The sequence below is a fragment of the Equus caballus genome, chromosome 19 (assembly GCF_041296265.1).
Source record: "Equus caballus isolate H_3958 breed thoroughbred chromosome 19, TB-T2T, whole genome shotgun sequence".
Lineage (NCBI taxonomy): Eukaryota > Metazoa > Chordata > Mammalia > Perissodactyla > Equidae > Equus > Equus caballus.
In genome coordinates this window covers 48,945,475-48,966,880 of record NC_091702.1, presented here as the reverse complement: position 1 = coordinate 48,966,880, position 21,406 = coordinate 48,945,475, and the positions used below count along the sequence as shown (strand labels likewise).

The 21,406-nt window shown below is 48.2% G+C and overlaps 1 protein-coding gene across 12 annotated transcripts in view; it reads right to left on the bottom strand.

Annotated features, from left to right (window-relative positions):
* Positions 1-1,079: 1,079 nt before the first annotated feature.
* Positions 1,080-21,406, bottom strand: part of GPR156 (G protein-coupled receptor 156) — an 87,392-nt gene continuing 67,065 nt past the window's right edge. For 4 of the 12 annotated variants that reach the window (XM_070242741.1, XM_001502458.4, XM_070242747.1 and 1 more), the window contains 5 exons: positions 19,122-19,247; positions 18,036-18,131; positions 14,526-14,762; positions 8,528-8,686; positions 1,080-4,212 (listed from right to left, as the gene is read on the bottom strand). In XM_070242741.1, the coding sequence (XP_070098842.1) occupies positions 2,866-4,212; positions 8,528-8,686; positions 14,526-14,762; positions 18,036-18,131; positions 19,122-19,247 (1,965 nt within the window). In that variant the 3' untranslated portion in view covers positions 1,080-2,865. Of the gene's footprint in view, positions 4,213-8,473; positions 8,687-14,525; positions 14,763-18,035; positions 18,132-19,121; positions 19,248-21,406 lie in introns of all 12 variants that reach the window. The other 8 variants (XM_070242744.1, XM_070242749.1, XM_070242745.1 and 5 more) reach the window with 3 other exon arrangements.

Genomic DNA, 21,406 nt, shown 5'->3' with positions numbered 1-21,406 from the left:
AGGAGACAGGAACAGACTTCGGAATCAGAATGGACACCTCCAAGTCCAATATTCCAATCAGCAGGGCAGAATCAGGCCTGGCTCCAGGCAGAGATATGTACGGCCCTGATGACAGCAGCGGAAACAATGCTTGCTTCTTCAGGATTTGTTTGCACAAGTTACTGCCCTCTCTTCAAGAGCATAACAATCAAAAGCATGCCAAAGTCATGGCATGCTCATTCCTTTAAGAATTTCGTCACTGGATTAGCTGGTCTTGGGGAAAAGACCTAGGGAAGGAGCTGGCGAGGAGTGGGTGGGGGGTGGTGCAGAGTAAACGATAGATGTGGAGATAGTGTTTTGGGGCAGGCAGTCGTGGTGTTTGGCACATAGTTTTTGAACGAAATGACAAATAAAGAAAATTCAGGGTAGATTCTCCCTCTTTTCAACCAAGTCTAGCAAGGGTTACAAAGTCATTCTAGGCACATAGACTGCAAAACATCCTTTCCTTAAACTAGGGGATCCCAAAACATCCTTTTTTTAAACTAGGGGATCAGTTTATTTGGGGGTGTTCAGGAAAGGCCGAGGAGGGAATGCATGCTCCCCCTGAGTCTTGAAGGAGGAGTAACTGACAAGGTGCACTGAGAGGGAAAAGAAATTCTAGGATGGAAGAGGAATGGAGATGTAGAAGGGCTGGGATGGTGGGACCGAGGGTAGAGGAGCAGAGAGAGTGAGAAGGCTAGAGGGACTGCCAGGTTTAGAGCGTGCACAGACCACATTAATGAACGGGATGCTGCTGGTGGTGACACACTGGGAGGAAAGGAGCCCAACCACAGGATGCCCAATGGGTGGGAAGAGTCAAGGCTCTCTCGAGTTTCCTCTATCCACTGGGGCAGATGTTTCTTGCTAGGAAGCTGCACAAGGAGACCACAGAAGAATCTGTTGTAAATGGAGTTCTGTAGAAGACACACTTGGAAGCTAGGGTCAGCCAGTGGCAACTTTGATAGCTGCTGTGTGTCCACTCCTGTGGGTGGTTTAGTCTTCTCTGTGCTCCCCTCCCACCCCCCGCCACAACGAGACTACAATTGCTGCAGACACTTGCCTTGGGAGCCATTTCTCTTTTATTAAGGCATTACTTGGACCGCACACGAACAGCACATGCAGAAACTGAAAACCCACACACAGAATAAATTACGACATCTGCATTTAAAATTAAACAATAGAAGAAGCTATGCTACCGGGAGGGCCTCCCAGTCCAGTGTGAGATTCATGAGGTGTCGGCAGCCCCCGAGAGTCCATGATAAGTCTTCTGTGAGGCATTTGGAATCAAATGGCCCCTCCAAGCATATCTAATGAGGCCCAAACTCCTGCACACAAACCTGTACACACACAGACACACACACAGAGGAGGTGGCAGGGGATGGCCTGTAAACAACAACCAGCTCAGCAACAAGTGACGTGGACCCAGCTGTGCTTTCCCTGTGGCTCTGGCGGCAGATGAGGTCCTGTCACTCATCCTTCCCCACCTCCCTGGCTCCCCTGGGAGGTGCGGGCGGGCCCCTGAGGCTGTGAGGCAGTGGAGGGCTGCTTCCGGAGGCAAGGAACCCAGATTTGTTACCCTGGACTGCAGGCTGAGTGCCCCTCAGCTCTCTTACACTGCCCCTGCTCTACTGGCTGGTCTGCCAATCCTGCTTGCCCCTCCCAGAAGGAGTGAAATGTGTCCCCAGGGAAGTCTGCCAACTTGGGAGTCCCAGGAGCTGTGGGCAAGTCCTACACGGGCCACTAGCTAGCAGCGTGATGTTGGGAAAGTCACCTCAGTCCTCAAACCCTCACATTCCCCATATTCCTCATGCTCCCCATCTGTAAAAGTGGGAAAGAGAGTGTCCACTTCACAGGGTTGTCATAAGGAATTACTGAGATTGAACATTGCCAGGTACCATGCCAGATTCAAGTAAATGTTCAAAAACCTGTTTTCTTTCCTGCCTTCTTCTCCCCTATTTCTTCCTTTCTAGTTCCTTATTTTCTATTTCCCGGTTTTTGTAGCCGTCAGTGGTCATGTAACCCCAATGGCACCAAAAGCACCTCTTGACCAACAGGGCCTCCCTACCCCAACAGAGACTGTGTCCCCACAATACAAAATGGCACTGCTGGCAGAGTCAAAGGGATGGGCCACAGGACCAGGAGACAGTCTGGGCCCCAAGTGTCATCGAGCCCAGGAGAGAGATCTGGGTAGGCCGTGGGCACATGGAGATCCGACAGTCTCAGGGATGATGGCGAGGAGCCATAAAGGTGGAAAGACACGAACACCAAATGGTAGTGTTGAGGTGTCTCTGAGCTGAGTCTGGCCAGAAGCTGGAACCTAGGGGTGATGCTGTTTACAACCTTCAGCAGAAACAAAACCACCCCGTGCCAAGAGAGGGACCCTCAAGGATGTAGGAGACTCATCTTTCTAGCAGGTCAATCCACCAAAAGGCCAGTTTGATGGGGCACAGTGCGCAACTCTGGTTCTGCAGAAATTTTCCTTCCATCTCTCGATCTGTCTGTCCACCTAGCCATCCCTCTGGTATACATTAAGAGTTTCGTAAAATACAGGCTGACCTGGACAGAAAACCCTCTGTGCTCATTCAGTACCTTTTATCCAAAGGGTATCTTTTATGGTCATGCAACTGGAGTCTTTTACAGGAATGCTGTGAGGTAGTAACAAGACAGGCAAAACCCCTCTGTTGATAGGTCAAGAAGTGCTCAGGGCAACACAGTGCTCAAGCGAGCACAGCTGGAACACGGTAAGGGTTGGTCAAACGCAGGGCACCAGTCTGTTCCCTGAAGGCCACAGGCCTTGGTACGGCTTGTCCTGGACTGACCTCTATATCCAGCCTGCTCTGCTGCTTTTCACACCAGTGTGGGTTTCAAGTCATCTTTGAAGTTTACGATAGGCTTCGAGCGGGCCCACAGCTTTTCCCAGGAAGCCAGCCTGCCAGCAGGCTCAAGGTCGGTGTCTGACGAGCCACTGTCACTGGAATCAGAGGAGCTCTCGAAACAGATTTCACAGTAGGGCCGGTGGCAGCGGCAGAAGAACTCGTCTGAGCTGCTGGACTCGGTGTCAAGGTAGTTGCACGGAGAAGACAGGGAGGGACAGCCTGGGGACCCCGGGGGCTGCAGCTGCCACTGTTTAGGCAGGTCTGGTAACGCTCTGGATAGGTGTGGGGGAACGGGACATGGTGCCTGGCTGGAACCAGAAGCCTGGTGTGGAAAGGCTACACGGCTCCCTCCCACCCCTGGGCACTCTGGCTGGCTTAGTTTGTTGCCCTCCAGGGTGCCCGGCTTGCCTTGAGGATCTGGGAGGAGTAAAGGCTTCCTGGAAGAGGGTCTTGGTATCCTGGAATGAGCAGTCTGGGAGTGCAGGTAGGGGCTGGACTCCTTCTGCACATTTAGCCCACTGTGAGGCCCAGAAACAGTCCTATTTGCCAGATGCCCCGCAGAGGAGGGTGCAGAGCCCAGGAAGTATGAGCGAGCTCGCTGTACTGCCCGCCTTCTCCTCACCATGTATGGGCTGAAGCCCAGCTCCTTGGAGAGGGGCATCTTCTGGGGGCTGGGGGCAGCACTGCTCTGCCAGGGCTGCTGGGGGCAAGATGCGGAAGAGGGGAGGGGAGCCTCGGGGCCCAGGCCCAGGTCTTGTAAGACTTCCCGAAGCTTCTCCCTGATCACTGAATTGACTCTGGACAGCCGCTCTTGGGGCTCCTCTAAGTTCCCTAGCTGTCCCTGTCTCTGGGGAACAGGACCTTCCCTAGCTGGTGTGAGACTCCAGTGGGGGGCCATGGGCACCCCCTCTCTTCTTTCTGTACCCTGGCTTTGCTCAGCCTGCGGCTTCTGGCTGCAGCCCAAATTTAAATGATCAGAAAAGTCTTTCAAGTAAGAAATGTTCTCCTGCCCTGGGGCGGGGGTGGCTTCCTTCCCAGGCCCCCCCAGGCTTTGCACACTGGAGGAGGGGACTGAGGTACTCTGGGAGTCCTGAGCGGCCACACTGGCATCATTCTGAGAGTCAGAGAGGCATTCTGAAGGCCCTGGGGCTGCCTGGCTGTGGGCGGAGGCCGCAGCCAGGATGTCCTCGCTGTGGGAAGAGGCAGGCGGGCCAGCCCACTCTGGGAGGTCAGAGGTGCACTCAGCTGACATCAGCCTCATGAGCTTCTCTTTGGCGTTGTTGACTTGTTCCTGCAGACTTTCAATCATAGCATTTTTCTGTAAAATAAAAGCAAAACCATTAATAAAAGATGCTGCTGAGGGTTTTCACACTGTCTCCCGTGGTGGAGAAAGTGTGGCCTCAGAAGACTTTGGTTTAACTCCCCGTTCCTCCGCGTACTACTGGGGATCTTAGGCTCCAAGGAGGTGCCTCCATGATGTGAAATGAGTTGATGCAAGTAAAGCGTGTAGCACAATAACTGACACATGGCGCTCACTAGAGGATAACCATGATTTATTGTGGGATGATCTTAGTCCCTGCCACCTAGGTCCCCAGACTGTGTGGCACTGAGAAGGGAAGTCAGAGGAGGCTCGTACGGCTGCAGGCTGGCTGCCACAGCACCCTCTCACCTTCCCTCATAACTGCCAGAGCCAGGTCACTCCACAGGACCCCACGCTGAATAAAGTTTGGGATGGCCCAACTCTGGGTTTATCACACTTTTGCAAAATACAGATGAATCTGAGGCACATCTCAAGGGGATGAATGAATGGGGAAACAAGCATTTTGCCTCTTGCTAAACAAACTAGAAAATGGGGGACAAAAGAGAGAAGGATGGAGACTTCTGGGCTGAAGGGATAAGACTGGAGTGAGGGGGGCCAACGAGAATCTCAGGTTGGTGTTATCACCTCCCTCAGCTGGATCCGGGGGTGGGAGGCCGAAGCTACCATGCGGCACTATCAGCTGTCAATATCTCCTAAAGAAGCACAGGCACCAGAATTACTAGAGAAGTTTTGTTTTTTTTTTTCCAAAAAAATAGGGTCGTTGGCACTAAGTCCCTGATCGCTTGATTCAGGAGATCTGAACTGGAGCCCAGAAGATGAATGAGGCAGGGGCAGTTCTGCTACTGAGCTGCCTACCTGCTGCATGGCTGTTAGCTGATAAACAGGCTGTGCCCGGGAGGGCAGGCAGATGAGAGGTGCAGAGGTGTACCTGTTCTAACTGCAAGATCATGGGGCATGAAGGCGGAGGAGGATTGATTGGTGGTGGGTGTGCCCTGAGCATCCTCTGATACAGCTGATACAGTGATATAGCTGCTGATTCTCGAGCCCAGACCTTATGTCCACCTTCTGAAATTTCTGCTGCTCAAAGGCAGTGGGGCAGGGAGGGGAACCGATGGTCTCGGGGCAGACGGCACGGAGTCGATGGTTTGGGAAGGTACAATACAGCATCGTGTTCTAGGAAGCGCTTGTCCGAAAACCAGCATGCTGCCTCTTTGTTGCCATCCTCTTTAGAAGCTGAGGAGGAGCATGTGGATGTCCATTTACGATGCCCTAGAAATAAAAGGATGTCTCCCATCTTCAGGATACCTGATACAAGTCACCTATGGACTGACCCTGCGGTTTCTTTTCAAGGTAATATGGGAGCGTTGCCCAGAAGTGACCCTGTAAGTGAGCAGTAACTTGAGTAAACCAGTCCAGCACGAGTCTTCTGGCAGCAACTCCAAGGCACATCCACTGCTTCCGATTTATAAGCAGGAAGGTGATTTTTCTGATTATTGGTACTCCCAGTTTCATCCTGGTTTTGTCTAGTTCTTTTATCCTCAGGAGAGAGTCCAGGACCACTGAGTTACTAGTGAACCAGCAGAAGGGACTTGCCGCTGAGCACCGGCCCACCCATCCCCGCTCTTCCTCACCCGCAGAGTGTAAGGTCTGGGCGTTGCTGGGGCGCAGAGATGACTCAAGGACTCTCTGGGGCAGAGGACTGAGTAACATGGAGGCATGCATCCCAGCTCTTCACGATATCTGGGTGGTGCCCAGTATCTCTTTGGGGATCCCATAGGGGTGACTGTGCTGGCTGCACAGGAGGGACCCCAGCCCTTTTCCTCCTCTCCAGCCCCTCCTCCTGAAGCGTACCCTGCACACTCTCACACTGGCTTCAGGAGGCCTCTGCTGCCTCACAGAGTTAGGAGGAAGCCACCAGCAAATGACAACCACCCCAGCAAGTGAATACTGAGTGCTGCCTTTTTGTGCCTCATCCACAAATTCCTTTGAGTGTAGGAAAACAGGATAAACACTGAGTTGGGAAGAACACTCTTCTCCCAGCAAACCAAAGATCTGAAGCTGGCTGATGACAGATTTAGAAACGTCAGCCTAAACAGTAAATTTCCCTTCTTTCCGAAAAGGAAGTGAGACTGTTTTCGCCGTGACTACATGCTAATGACATGCCTGGCGTGAGGCACGGCCAGCGTGAAACCAAAATCTGACCTCCCATGACAGCTGCATTTAAATGACCTTGTTAATTATTACTTTTGGCACATTTGGGGAAACGAAACGTCCACAGGCGTGTTTTGTGAGGTGCAGGCCACAAGGAGAAATGGAATCGCCCTCTTGTTTGCACAGTTCAAGGAAGGAAAGTAATGCAGAGGGGAGTTTCCTCCGCTGTGGTGTGCAGAAGGAGGTTCTTCAAGCTCGGGGGAGGTTCGATCTGCCGGCCTTCACACAGCCTGGGAAGTCACTGATGGATGCTGCCCCCAAAAGCCTCTGGGGGATCCCCAGCCATAGCAGCAAGGGAGGCAAGAACGAGAAGATGGACTGCCCAGATCATGGGAAAGTAAGAAGAGGACACCAGGCAGCCGAGGGGGCCGCGCGGGAGGGAACTGCAACCGAGAAGCCGGAGTCCGGGTCCATGCAGCTATGAAGGTAGGGGAGATGCTGGTGTTTATCTACCGGGCAGTGCCGAAGCTGGGATTCAGATACTGGAAGCTCCCGAGGCCTGCCACGGGGCCCTGGGACGGCTGCGGGTCCTCAGGCCTTTTCTGGGAAAGATGTTCCAGGTGTCGGCTGCTGCGGGAGAAGGCCGGCATTTTCCTGCCTATGCAGCTCCCTGTTAGGTCCCTTCCTCGGCAGACTCAAGGCCTCTTCCTGGATGGAGCAGATGCCGTCACTGCGTGGGAAACGGGGTAGCATGGCAGAAGTACAAAAAGCACATCACAAATTACCATAAGGCTAAAGAGTCAGGCCACTTGGCTGTTCCAACATTAGCTGATTGTGAATGAAAACCATCCTGGTTGTTCTCGCCAAGTTTCTGGCCTTCTGTTCAGCTGAAAAAGATGCTTCTTTGAAGACATCACAGCGTATCAAAGGCAATGCTACTCCCTTGCCAGGTGGGAAAAAATCTGGCTTTGGAAGAAGGTCCTGGATGCTTTATAAACAGTAGAGAAACGGAAGAAGTACTACTGTGATGGATAAAAAGGGTCCAGAAGTGAGGGTATGCGTGAGAGACTAGAGGGCCACGGACAGTGGGTGTCTGGGGAGGTTAGTCCCCTCCTTGGTTGTGTTTCTTGGGTTCCCATCACACCACCCTCTCACACAGAAACTATTGCTACCCAGGTGTCAGTCCCATTACAAAGAAGCATAGTTTCCCAAACAGCATCTACTCAGGTCTGTTCTGTCCTGAAAAAAATATGGAATAGAATTTAGTGAGTGTGAAAAAACTGACTAATTCCTCTGGGCCCTGTGCCTCCTTCCTGAGGCAGCGCAGCCTCAGGCTTTTCCACGTGCTTCCTTCAAGCCCACATCGCACTGCCCAGTTCTGGGAGAGGTGCCAAATCTGGCTCAAGAACAGAAGAAAGAAGGGCTGGGGGTGGCCTGGTCCTCCCTTGGTGCTGCTATTATATTCAGAGGCCCCACTCAGCCCTCCTCTCCATCTTTAGTACTTCTTGACTTTCGGAGTTGGTAGGTTGATTGAGATTTCTAGTTAGAACCTGGGAAAGACAGTAAGGGGCCCATAAGATCTTGGAAATGAGGGTACTACTCTGGGTAAAGAAAGAGTGTATCATATAGAAGCAGCTAGCATCCACCACTTCTCAGGGCCTTTACAATGCTGTTCCCCCTGCTTGGAATGCTTTTCCCTGCACTCTTTGCCTGGCCAACTTGTACTTAACCTTCAGCTCTTAGCTCAGTCTTTTCTGAGCACTCTAAATTAGATTCCCTTGCCCTTGCCACCCATTGTGCTCTCTTACCACTCTGATTTCTTCCTTCATAATTCTTATCACAATTTATAATTATATGTTTACTTGATCATATCTATTTCCTCCACTAGGCTGTGAGCTCCATGAGGGCAGGGACTGTATTTGTTTTGTTCATCAGCACTTAGCACAATGCCTGACACACAACTGCTCAGTGAATGAATGAAGTGGGTGAGAGTGAGCTGTGGAGGGTCACTGGGGAGATGTGGAGGTTTTGCTTGCTGCTAACGGAGTGGGAGGGGAGGAACGGGAGGGGAAGAAAGAATGCTAGCAATGAGACATCTGGGGCCCACCAGTGCGTGACTGGAGTTCTTCTTTACAGAGGATCCAGGCAGGGTCTTGCTTACTTCTGTGAGGAGTTCTTCCATGGAGTCTTTCTCTCCTCTCGCGTGGCAATTCTGCTCCTCTCCATACTGGGTATGGAAGCCCTTGCTGGGAGTGCTGAAATATTTGGCCATGCGATTAATTGTTTGGTTTTCCTCTTCAAATGCCTTCCATTGCTTCAGCTGTTAGATAAAAGAACACATGTTATTCATTTAATTACACACCCAAAACCACATTCTCTCACTCTTCCTCAAAAACATCAAGGAATGACAGTGTCACAGACACACTTATGTACAAACTATTCTTTCCTTAAAATGTACTTTACTCTGGAAAGTTCCATAGAGAGTAAGGACAGAACGGATAGAGAATGTCAAGCTTCTGTAGTTTAAAAAATGGCAAAGGAAGAAGATGACAGGTAGATGAAATAGAACAATCTTAGCTTGACCCATCCACCCACCCGTTGCTGGCCTGGTGAAAGAAAACCAGCGTTGACGGATATTTCCAGAGACACGTTCGCAAGCAAGAGTTTAGGAGCTATCACAGGGTTAAGTAATCTAAACCCTGTACAGGATGATTCCAATGAAACTCCTTTTAGTTGCACGTAGCTGTTCTTAATTATTCTCATTTGTTGAGTAATGGTGTGCTTACTGCTACTGAAAACCCAGCTCCTTGCTGGGGCACTTCTGACCCCAACCAGTGTGATCAAGACTCAGACAGAGAGGAAACCGCGATTGTCAATACAAATGATACGACACTCAGTCTGAGATCTGACCGTCCTTTTTCCTGACGAATGAGGAAAGGCTCAGGAGGAGTACGACTCGTCTAGGCCACACAGCGGTTAGCAGCAGGGCCGCAGCTGTGAGCAGGGCACTGTGCCACACTGCATGTCCTCGTGCGGCTGACAAGGAGAGAGGCTGTTGGCTGTGGGGGTCCTAGGGAAAGCTTTTCAGGAGAAACTGGTTTTGAGGAACAATCTGTGGAAGCACGGGCTGGTTTAGTTGAACAGGGATGGACCTGAACGTAAGACATTCACAAAAAGGGCATGCTCCTGAGCCTTTGGGACACTGTCTCTATGTGGTGAGCGCCAATGACGTGAATGCCAGGGAGGCCACAGTGCCGGAGGCTTCTCTTTTTCCCTCAGAAATTCTCATAATTAAGAGTCCTAGTGGGGCCGGCCCCGTGGCCGTGTGGTTGGGTTCGCGCGCTCCGCTTCGGCGACCCAGGGTTTTGCTGGTTCAGATCCCGGGCGCAGAAGTGGCACTGCTCATCCAGCCATGCTGAGGTGGTGTCCCACATACCACAACTGGAAGGACCCACAACTAAAAATACACAACTATGTACCAGGGGGCTTTGGGGAGAAACAGGAAAACTAAAATCTTTAAAAAAGAAAAAAAAAGAGTCCCGTGATGTGCCCTCTGGCGCCTCAGCTCTAGAGAAATGCTGCTGAGGTGTCTGGGGAGAGCCTCACAGGGATCCTGGGATTTCTTTGCTCACTCCTCAAACATCCATTAAGCTTTGACTATGGAGTGTAACCCAAACTTGGTGAATCTCAGACAGGATTCTAAATCCTGCCATCAATTTCAACACCACAGTCTCACCCAAGTCCTCTCAGGTCCTCTGTTGACTCAGCATGAGTCGTCTGTGGTATTGGGAGTCTGTGTGAGCTGTGCTAGGTCAAGCCAGGTCTCAGACGCCCTTCTCGAAGGCCCTCTCCCTAGGGTACTGTCCGCTCACCGCCCTACTCAGGAGTTATTGGAGCCTGGCACTGCAGGGCCACTCTATGGCCTTGGGCGGAGGGAGGAGACCTTCCGGTGTTATTCTCCCACCACTGACCCTGGCAGTGTGGCAGAACCTCTGCTCCCTTCGGGGCCCCCTCATTTCCTTAGCAGTAGAGCTTTTCCTTTCTCTCCTGGAGCCCCCGGTCCGAGCCATCTCTGCAGGGCTGCTGGAGGAACTACTCGACCCTGGTGAAAAGGGCACCTCCAGGGCTGCTGATCTGTCTCACCCTCAGCGGGCCGGGCGGAGCCAGGTGGTGCCCCGTCACTAAATCTCCTTCCCCGCATAGATCCCCATTTGTGAAGATCCTGGTCCTTAAGACTTGACCCTTCAGGCTTTCTGGAAGATGGCTATAAATGACCCTCACATCACCAAGTCAGGACCTCTCCATGGCCCTTCCTCCAGGACAGGCATATTCTTGTTTTCTCAGCCTCTGGGCTATGTGGGTGTAGCAGGCTGAATAATTAATGGCTCCCCAAAGATGTTCCCCTCCTAACCCCTGGAACTTATGAATACGTTACCTTACACGGCAAAAGAGATTTTGTAAATGTGGTTGAGTTAAGGATTCTGCCGTGGGGAGAGGATGCTGGATTATCCAGGTGGGTCCAATGTAATCACAAGAGTATAAGAGGGACGCTGGAGCGTCAGGGTTAGAAAAGGAGATGTGACAATGGAAATGGAGGTCAGAAAGAGAGATTTGAAGATGCCACACTGCTGTCTCTGAAGATGGAGGAAGGGGCCACGAGTCAAAGAATGCAGGTGGCCTCTAGAAGCTGGAAAAAGCGTGGGAACGAATTTTCCCCTAGAGCTTCCAGAAGGAATGCAGACCTACTGACGCCTTGATTTTAGACAAATAAGACCCATTTCAGATTTCTGACCTCCAGAACTATGAGATAATAAATGTGTATTGTTTTAAACCACTAATTTTGTGGTAATTTGCTACAGCAGCAATAGGAGACTCATACGGGGGATTAAATCCCAAATCCTTCACAGGATACAGCAGGGCCTTCAGAAGTTCACCCTATGGGTCTCTCTTACCTCCTGCCACACTCCCCTTGTTTCAATTTGTGCTTCAAAAAGAGCAAAGACTTCTGTGCTCCAAATATACTGCATTCTCTGTCACATTCCTCTGCCTCTGGCCATGGAGCTCCCTCATCCGAAATGCCACCCACTGCCCTTCCCCAACTTGCTCAATCAACTCTTACTCCTCCTTCAAGACTGGGCCCAAATACCCCATTTTCTGAGAAGGCATCATCAAGTTCCCTGTCAGGTTGGGGCACGCCTTCCTCAGCATCATGTAACATGCCTTCCTCAAATACTTAACACAAGTTTATAATTCCTTTCATGTTTGTTCCCAACTGAACCTAGAGGTGGAGCCATGTGTTAACTGCACGTTCCCAGACGTGAATAAATGGATGGATGGACACATGAACAAATGAAGGCAGCTTTCCTTTAAAAAGCTCATCTGTCCAGTAGGGACACTGGGACATATATACATAACTAAAAGGCAGAGTAGAAGGTCGTAAGGACCTTCATGGAGGAGCAGATGAAACACTGGGGATTTAGAGGAGAAAACAATGTTCTCCTCAGGACCCACCTGCCTCTCAGAGGTGGAGGGAGGGAAGGGGGAGGAGGGTGTGGGGATGGGTCACATCAGGTCACAAAAGCAGAGGCTGGCTCATTGCTGGTGATGACCTCAGTGTTTGGCAGAAACACTCAGGCATCTGCTGAGGGCCTGTGTAGAATGCTACTTGGTCCACTGGCCTCTTGAGTAACGTCATCCATTCCACCCAGCTCTCTAGCGCCGCCTAGCTGCCCTTAAGGCATCTGTGCCTTTGCTTTCTTAAACCCCTCCCACCACAGGCCCTAAAAATTCCGTTTCTGCTCCACCTCAACAAATCAAGTGCTTGTTGCTTAGTTCAAACCAGGGAGTCAGATTCCAAGGGGAACTTCCTCCTGTATTTTATGGCTGTGTATAGACGGGTGTGTACCTAGATATCAGTACTGTCCTAGGGCTGAGGATTCAAACACCAAGGAGAGTAGAAGTCTTGTGTCTGAGGCTTAGGATGCAAGAGGGACAGAGGTGAGTGTGGAGAGAGGAGACATAAGCAGGGCCACATCATGGAGGTTGCTGATTCACTCAATTTTCCAATGGCGGTCTTGTTTGAGATCAGGAAGGCTCTCCTCTACTTGTTCCTTGGTGATTACTTCAGCCTCAAATTATTTTGTTGTCTTTCAGCTCCAAATTGCATCCCTAGGTGTGTTCTCCATGTTTTCTTATCTAGTCTCTCATTTTTTATCTGTCTCCTTGTTTCCCATTTCCTAAAATTAATTCAGTAATTCAGTATTTTGCCATGTCCAAATGCCTATTCAATGCTTCTACTGGGGTTTTAAATTCAACACAATATTTTTCATCCTTATTCCATATTTCATGATCCAAGATTCTGTCCCTTTCATGATGGCTTGCTTTAGTTGAAGAGAGGCAATATCCTTTAAGTCACTGACAAGACAAATTAGCTGTGTTCTCTGTTTTACTTCAGAGGAAGGCAGCTTCTCCAGATCTTCAGAAACTTGTGCTCCTCTTCTTGTGAACTGCAGAATCTCTTCACAGGTCCTTTCCCCCTGAATTTATAGTGTCATATGGGACGAGCTCCAGTTTCCTACTATAGTAAATACACTCTCTTGGCAAAATGGCTGCCATAGCTCCGGGCATCACAAACATTCAAGGTAGGAAGAAAGTAGAAGTCATGCCAGCCACACCTATAGCTTTTTCAGGAAAGCAAAAGCTTTCTCAGAAGCCTCTGAGAAAACCTTTAGTGCTGAGAACTGTGTTGCATGGGCACCCCCAGCTATAAGGGAGGCTGGCAAAGCAAGTGTTAAGCAACTTCAGCCTATATAGAGGAGGTGAGCAAGGAAGAAAGGAGTTGGCAATGAGTGGCTGGGTTACCAATCAACAATGTCGGACACAAGCCTAAGGGGTGGGCTTCCCAAAAGGCCCCTCCCCACCCCCTTTCCCCATCTCCCAGGAGGAACAGACCTTGCTTCTCATAGCCTGTTTCTGCTACATCCCAGGCAAGAAGCCTCAGCTGTCGATGGCCTCCTTCAATCTAGTTCTCATAACATTAAGATTTAGCAAAAATTCCCCTACTTTCTGGCACAGAGGCAATACCTATCCTTGGTTTTTAGTACTGCTGCTACAGATTTTCCATGTTTGTTTATTCTGTTGAATATTTTAATGAGAATTTATGAAAGGGAAGAAGAGTAAAGGGCCTGTGACTCTGTCACACCATCATGCCCCAGAGGGCACCCTTCCCTGTTATAAATACACCGTAACCTTCCATCTGCCAACACTTTAATGATTGGTTAGCGCCCTCATGGAGAAGCCATTCACAGTCAACCGGAAAAAGCTGCCATGGGAATCAGGATGGGGTCTGGAGAGAGTCGTGACACGAGGGAGGCATCAGGGGGAGGAAAAAGAGAACTAGAAGGGAGACAGGGAAAGTGCTTAATGCCAAGTTCATTAACTCAGCCCCACGTGGCTCAGTGCTACCCACGGGCATAAGAGGAATAATTTCACATCACGTTCCTTTCAGAGCCTGTGGATTCCTTCCCCTTTCCCTCGAACTCCCTTTCTTTCTCTCTGCTGTCTGGACTTTTCTGCTTCTATCTTTCTCTCTCATTTGATTTGTTCTTAATCCCCATGATATAAAACACATTTTTATTTAGTTTTTATTTCTCCTTATTGTAAAAAGAAAAAGAATGTTCTACATTTTCCTCTAAGAAAAAGAAAGGAACAGCATTTTAAATTGTATAAAATTCCAAATGAGTTTTGCCCTGTATATCTGCAATCCCAAATAGGAAAGAAGGAAAGGTTCCTCGTGTCCAGGCGAGTGAAGGAAACGACATTATCAGGATGAAGCAGGGACTGGGGATGAGTGAGACAGACTGGAGGGTGGGTGGAAAAGCAGGTCTGTGAGGCAGCTCCCCAGGGGTGGAAACAGGCTGCCGTCACTGCTCGGCCACGCTGGCCTGCCCTCCTTGCTGACCAGGAGCAGAGCTGTCCTTCTTCAGGATGGCGAGTAGGGGAGAACAGAGGGAGCCAGCTCACTGGGAACCCTGCCTTCCTTCTGACTCTCCAATAAATGGTACCCAAAAGTCTCAGTGGGAGACAAAGTGAGCAATTTATCATGCCCAGCAGAGCCTCTGGAGTGACTAGCAGGACTGCCCATCCTCCCTAGAGCATACCTGGGGGACAAAGATGAAGCAGTTGATTGTGGTTGTGCAAACAAAGATGCCTCCAGACGTGAGTCCAAAGACCAGGTTGGGCCAGGAGTGCAAGTATCTGGTGACCACAAAAAGAAGCCCAGCAGCCAGCACCACGAGGTTGACCCCAACCATGATGGTTAAAGACTGATTCACAGGAGGAGAGCTGACGTGGTCCGTCAGGCCAGCCAGGTAGGCACCATACAGCAGCAGCAGACCCTGGAGGCGAAGAGGAGAACCAGAGGCTCAGAGAAGTGGAACAACAGGCTGGGGTCAAAGAGCAGCAGGGCTGGGACCAACTTCCTCAAAAATATGGCCCTTACAGGGTTGCCATGAGGATTTACTAAGATAGCACATGGGAAGACCCTCAGGGTGGCCCCTTAACCTAGTAGGTGCTTAATAAACTTTTCTTTTCCTCTCCTTCACTGAAAATTAGTTTATCAGAGGTCAGCAAGTCAGCCATCAGAGAGGACTCTGCCTGGACAAGGCATGACAGGATGGCGTCAGTGGGCTGCCGGGCACTGGGAGGGCAGTGGGCGTATTGTGCAGCTGGCGGTGAGGGCTGCCACGTCCCTGTGGGGTTTTGCACTGCAAGAAGCTAAGGGGCATGTGGAAGCTGAAACAGCCCTGGGGTCTGCTTGTCAAGCCATGTGCCGCGGCAGGGGCAGTGCCCCGAGGAAGGGGCTCTTTTTTCTAATTTTCCCAAAGGCACCATCTGCTTGCCAAGCCCTGCACCTGCAAGGCTGCATCTGCCTAGAAGCGATGCCTTTTTCTAATTTACACAAAGGAGCTCTATAGGCCAGCAGCGGCTCTGTGCCAGTGGGTGTTTATGGGAGATGCAGCGTGGAAACAGAGGAGAACAAAGGCAGGCTGGGGCCTAGACAAGACTGCGAGGCAGGCACAGGCAGCAGAGGCTCCATCTATACCCGTCACCCTCTTTGGGACGTTCCCCGCCCCCAGCACCAGGAACCCAGGGTCCTATTCTTTCCCATGAACATAAACCTGTGCTCAGATTTCTCATTTGTCCTAAGGAGAAAATCATCCACAGCACCTTAAAGTGCTATCTCTCCTAGAAGGAGCTGCATTTAAACAGAAATCAAAGTTTTAATCAATAATGCATAATACTGGATAGATTCAACATATGTTCGCCTGACTGTGCAAAGTGTCATGCTCGGTGTACAGCTACAGTGCTACAAAGAGGAATAAGTCATCCTCCTGCCTTTCAAGGAGCTCAGTCTGGTAGGGAGATTTAAGGCAAGCACACAAATGTAAATGTTTTATAACCAGAAGGTGAAGATGTCATGAGGATGAGGTGGGGATGGGAACCATGGGGATTCCAAGGGAGAAATAATAATAATAACTAACGATAACCTGCCAGTGACCCTGAAATCATACAGTCTGACCATCCCCACCTGCAGGGACGGCCCTAAGGATGATTTTCTGGAGGACTGGCTGTGCCGACAGTGAAGGAGCCAACATGGCAGAGATGCCTCCTGGATGCCCCTAATGCCCGGGGTCCAAAAAGAGGCCTGAGGGACAAACGAGGCCACTCGGAGATCTCCAAAGACTAGAAGACACACAAGTCAGGCGACCAGTGGGACCTGACTTTTGGGGAACTGACGCCATCAGGTGGCATTTGACAGGGCTGGATCATTAGTAATTCAACCAAGGGTGAATGAAATTAATGCTACGGTTTTGAAATGTTCAACTCTGATTTTATTAAAATGTTTAATTCCATTAAAATTCTTGCCAAAAGAGAACTAGGTAGGAATAAAGCTTCTATATATCCCCACTTGTGTTTCAGTGAATCACATCCAATGCTTGTATGTCGCTTGTACGTCATTCGCCACCACGGCTAGGTGTGGGGTGGGGGCGGCTGACAGGCTCAGGTAGGGGGTCCTGGAACTTAACGTGGAGATTTGGGTCCCCCCCAGGAACTGCTCATGGACCAGGGAGCCCATGGGGTCCAGCTTAGTCGGTTTCCTGACGCTCAGCATTCTTTTTCCCTTTTATTTCCTTCGTCTTACGGAAAGATATTACAGTGAAATAAAACGGAAATGGGATTATACAAAAGGCAATGGAGAAAATAAATCAAGTTGAGTCGCAAAGTGAGTTGCTATGGGGGAAGTGCCGAGTCCCTGTGCTGGGGAGGACGTGCTCTTTACAGGGACTTGAGGAACCAGGGGAGGCACAGCATTTATCAGAACTGTCCCAGGGGCAGCAGCAGATGAATAACAATAATATCTAACATTTATTGAGCTCTGATGATGGGCCAGGAGTGGTTGAAAACTCTTAATGTGCACTAACTCTTTTGAAACTGACTGGTTCTGAGAGGGTACCATCATCATCTTCATTTTACGTCTGAAGGAACTGAGGCTCAGAGAGGTTAAATGAGGTTCCGGGTCAGCTAGGAAGGGACTGAGTCAGAATTCAAACCCTGTTCTGTCATTTCTGAAGCTCACTTTTTAACCATTAGCAAGAAACTGGACATCAAGAGCTGTTCATCTCCTAGTGTCTTCTTTTAAAAATATTTCTATCAAAGTAATAGATGTACATAGTTGAAAAGCAACATTTCCTGTCCCAGCCCTGCCCACCCCCAGGGCTATTTCTCAGAAGCAACCACTTGAACACTTTCCCAGTGGTGAAATGAGTAAAGTTTACCTTTAAAGACCACATGTTTCTACAAAAACTCCTCCTCTGCCAGCAGTCAACCAGGCCTCTGGGTCCTGAGAGTCAACAGGCAGGCTCCTGCTATGCAGGGCTTGCCCTGTTCATTGAAAGAGGCCTGCCCTATGCTCCCCCAAGCCAGAGTCTCTGTCCCTCCAAGCTGAAAACCAGCTGACAGGACAGTGGGTTCTAAAGACTCCCTCAGTGCCCTGGATAGGTATCTGGTACCCTCTGGAAATAATATCCTACTTTTGTCATTCAACACAGACAAATGTCTAATGATAGGAGATTCAGGGCAGGATGGGAGACACTCTGAGGCAGCTGGAATCACTCCAAGGACGCCATGGCTGTTGTCCTCTGTCTTAGGGCCAGCTCGCCTCCAACCACAGTGAGAAAGTTAGTGGGTGAAAGGCAGTAGGATTCTGGACCCTACCTTGGAGAAATACACAGAGGGGGGGAAAAGGGCATTTAAGAGAATAGATTAAGCTGGAGAGAATATCTCTTTATAATTCCCCTGCAGGAATTGGGGAAAAAACTGGTAAGGCCAAATCGATTAAAAAACCAGACCAAAGTATGGGAGAAACCGTGGGTGAATTCCACACGATTTGGGGGAAGACTGAATGAAGAGTTGGAAAAGTGACCCCCAAAACAAATTAAAAGTAGAGAAATAACAAGGGTCAAGGCTCTTAGATTTACGCATCAACAGGACTCCTCTGGTTTCAAGATTCTTTGCAGAAATCACCTCGTTGATTTCCGTAATTCCCACTTCATATCCACTCTGTTGGTGAGAGATGGATTGTATCCCAAGGAGATGTGTTTACCAACCTTGCATCCCAAAACGAGAGCAATCCAGACATCGGAGTATCGGGAAGCACAGAAGTGTGTGCTGGTCAGAGAGCAGGACACGTCTCTCCCTGTCACCTATGAGGGACACAGAGTCAGGACCTAGGACATCCACAATTGCCAGGAACACACAGCAGATCTTTGTGAACATCCTGGAGGTGAACTCCTCTACAGCACAGAATTTTCCCCTCAGTACATAAAAACTATAAAATTTAGTTGACTCCATTAGAATCCCAATGAGAGTGACTATGAGTTGGAGGAAAAGACAATGAAGTTGGGCTGACATGTGGATGCTTGGCAGCTGTAGGGCTTACCACTCTGTCATCTGCTTTGCCACCACAATGATTCCAACTGGTGGGCTAGCAAAACTACAAATTATTTCACATCACGTTCCTGCTATTTGTTAACAGTTGAAACCTTAAATTTTAAATCTGCAACGTCAAGATTCCACTGTATTCCTCAGGCCCTCATGAGGCTGGAGACATATAATACTTTCTATTAATTGAACACTCTATGTCCTGGGCACAACTGAGTTCTTCACCTGTATTGTTTCACTTAATCTTCACCAGAGCCCTAAGAAATAGGTAGTATTATTATCTTGATTTTACCTACGAGGAAATACAGACTTAGAGAGGTTAATGACTTTCCCAAGGAAACATGGCTGGTATGTGCTAGAGCTGAGGGATCTGAACCAGGGTTGACTGACTCCAAAGACCACCTCACAATGCTACTTTCACCCCAACAACTAGAGGAAGGCAACTTCCTGTAGGTGAAAGTTCTCGTTATCGATATTGTGGAAGCAGAGAGAACTGCCAGGCCGACTCCAGTGTCTGGAGTAGATGCCTCCCACTGGGAGGAGCGGTGGGCATGGTAGGCCTCCCTGCAGACCTGGGGCAAGGCATTCACGACAGCCTCAGCTCCTGGCTCTCCCTCCTCTTTGGGTCATTTATCTTCTCCTTGGGAGGACAACCACACAGCGAATGCTACTGGGAGGATGATCCCTGTGTACCCACAGAAGCCAGTCCCCCCAGTTCAGGAATTAAATCCTCCAGGGACTGGACCCCTTACCGTCATACTGACACCAAGAATCTGGAGGCACTGGATGGGATCAGTCAGTACCCACGTCATCAGCAGGATCACATCAGTCATTACCAGGGCTGCCACCAACCCCAGCAGCTGCAGGTCTTTGATTATCTGTAAAAGAGCCAAGGTCATAATTTTCCTTAGCTTGTTGGCTGTGTGACACAGAAGCTAGAGTGTCCTATGTGTTCTGGACTATAAGCTTCGGAGTTGGCCCTCCCAAGGAGCTTCAAATCCAGCCTTCAAAGATGAAACAGGTACTAAATATTTACAAAAATTTCTATATCCATATCATCATTATCACCATTAAACATTTCCGATTTACCTTTCTTTTCCACATCCTGCCTTTTCCCATAAAGGATTCAAGGGATTTAATAAAATAAATACATTATTATTTATAGATATGTTTACAAGAGTACACAGAGAGATGTGGAAGTTTTCCAAAAAAACTGTTAACAATCATTAACCTGGAGGGTGAGATTGAGCAAGGCGGGTGGTAGAGAAGGGAGATTACTAGCACTGTCTTTATGTATATATGAATTATTTAACTTAATACAAAGACCATGTGTTACTTTTGTGACTATAAAAATAAAATTAAGAAAATATATATACTGCAACAGGATGAAAAATTGAAAATAGGGAAAAGAGAAGATAAACAGAATTATGATGAAGGCTCAGGTGAGGAGAGTATACAGCATTCATGAATTGGGGCAGAAATGTGGAACTGAGTTTTTGTCAATCAATGAAAAAGAAGGAAGCACAACCAGTTACACGATTCATGGTGTTTGTAAGATAAAAAGAAATCAGTTGCTTAATCAAACTGCTCAAAATTAGTGATAAAGAGAAAATCTTCAAAGCAACAAGCAAAAAACCCACATTATGTATAGAGGAACAAAGATAAGGAAGCTATCAGATTTCTCATCAGCTACAAGACCAAGTGAGAAGACAGCAGAAGAAAATTTTCAAAGTAGTAAAAGTGAAAAAGAAAACCTCAACCTAGAATGCTCCATACAGCAAAAACATCTTTCAAAAACAAAGGTGAAATAAAGACTTTTTCAGATAAATAAAAGGCAAAAGAATTCAGCACTAGCACACCTGCATGAGAATGTTAGATATCCTTCAGGTAAAAGGAAGATGACACCAAATGAAAATATGGCCCTATACAAGGAAATAAAGAGCTCTGGAAATGCTAACTTCATGGACAAATATAAAGTGGATTTTTATTTTTAAATATCTTTAAAAGATATTGTTTAATTGTTTAACAATTGTTTAACAATTAATAATTGTTTAAATAAACAAGTGGCACTACATCAAACTGAAAAGCTTCTGCACAGCAAAGGAAATCATCAACAAAATGAAAAGGCAACCTACTGAATGGGAGAAAATATTTGCAAATCACATATCTGATAAACGGTTAATATATAAAATATATAAAGAACTCATAAAACTCAATAGCAGAGAACCAAATAACCAAATTAAAAGACGGGCAGAGGATCTGAATAGACATTTTTCCAAAGAAGACATATAGATGGCCAACAGGTACATGAAAAGATGCTGAAGATCATTACTCATCAGAGAAATGCAAATCAAAACCACAATGAGATATCACTTCATGCCTGTTAGAATGGCTGCTTCAAAAAGTCAAGAAATAACAAGTGCCAGTGAGGATGTAGAGAAAAGGGAACCCTTGTTCACTGGTGGTGGGAATGTAAATTGGTGCAGCCACTATGGAAAACAGTATGGATGTTCCTGAAAAAATTAAAAATAGAACTACCATATGAATCAGCAATTCCACTTCTGGGCATTTATCCAAATAAATGAAAACATTAATTTGAAAAGATACATGCACCCCCATGTTCACCACTGCATTATTTACAATAGCCAAGATATGGAAATAACCTAAGTGTCTATTGATGGAGGAATGCATAAAGAAGATGTATACATACACACACATATATAGACACACACAATGAAATACTATTCAGCCATAAAAAAGAATGAGATCTTGCCATTTGTGACAACATGGATGGACCTTGAGGGCATTATGTTAAGTGAAATAAGTCAGACAGAGAAAGACAAATATTGACAAATATTGATCTCACTTATATGTGGAATCTAAAAAAACAGAAAACTAAAACCAAGCTCATAGATACAGAGAACAGACTGGTAGTTGCCAGAGGTCGGGGTGAGGGGTGGTGAAATGAGTGAAGGAGGTCAAGAGGTACAAACTTCCAGTTATAAAATCAACAAGTCATGGGAATATAATGTACAGC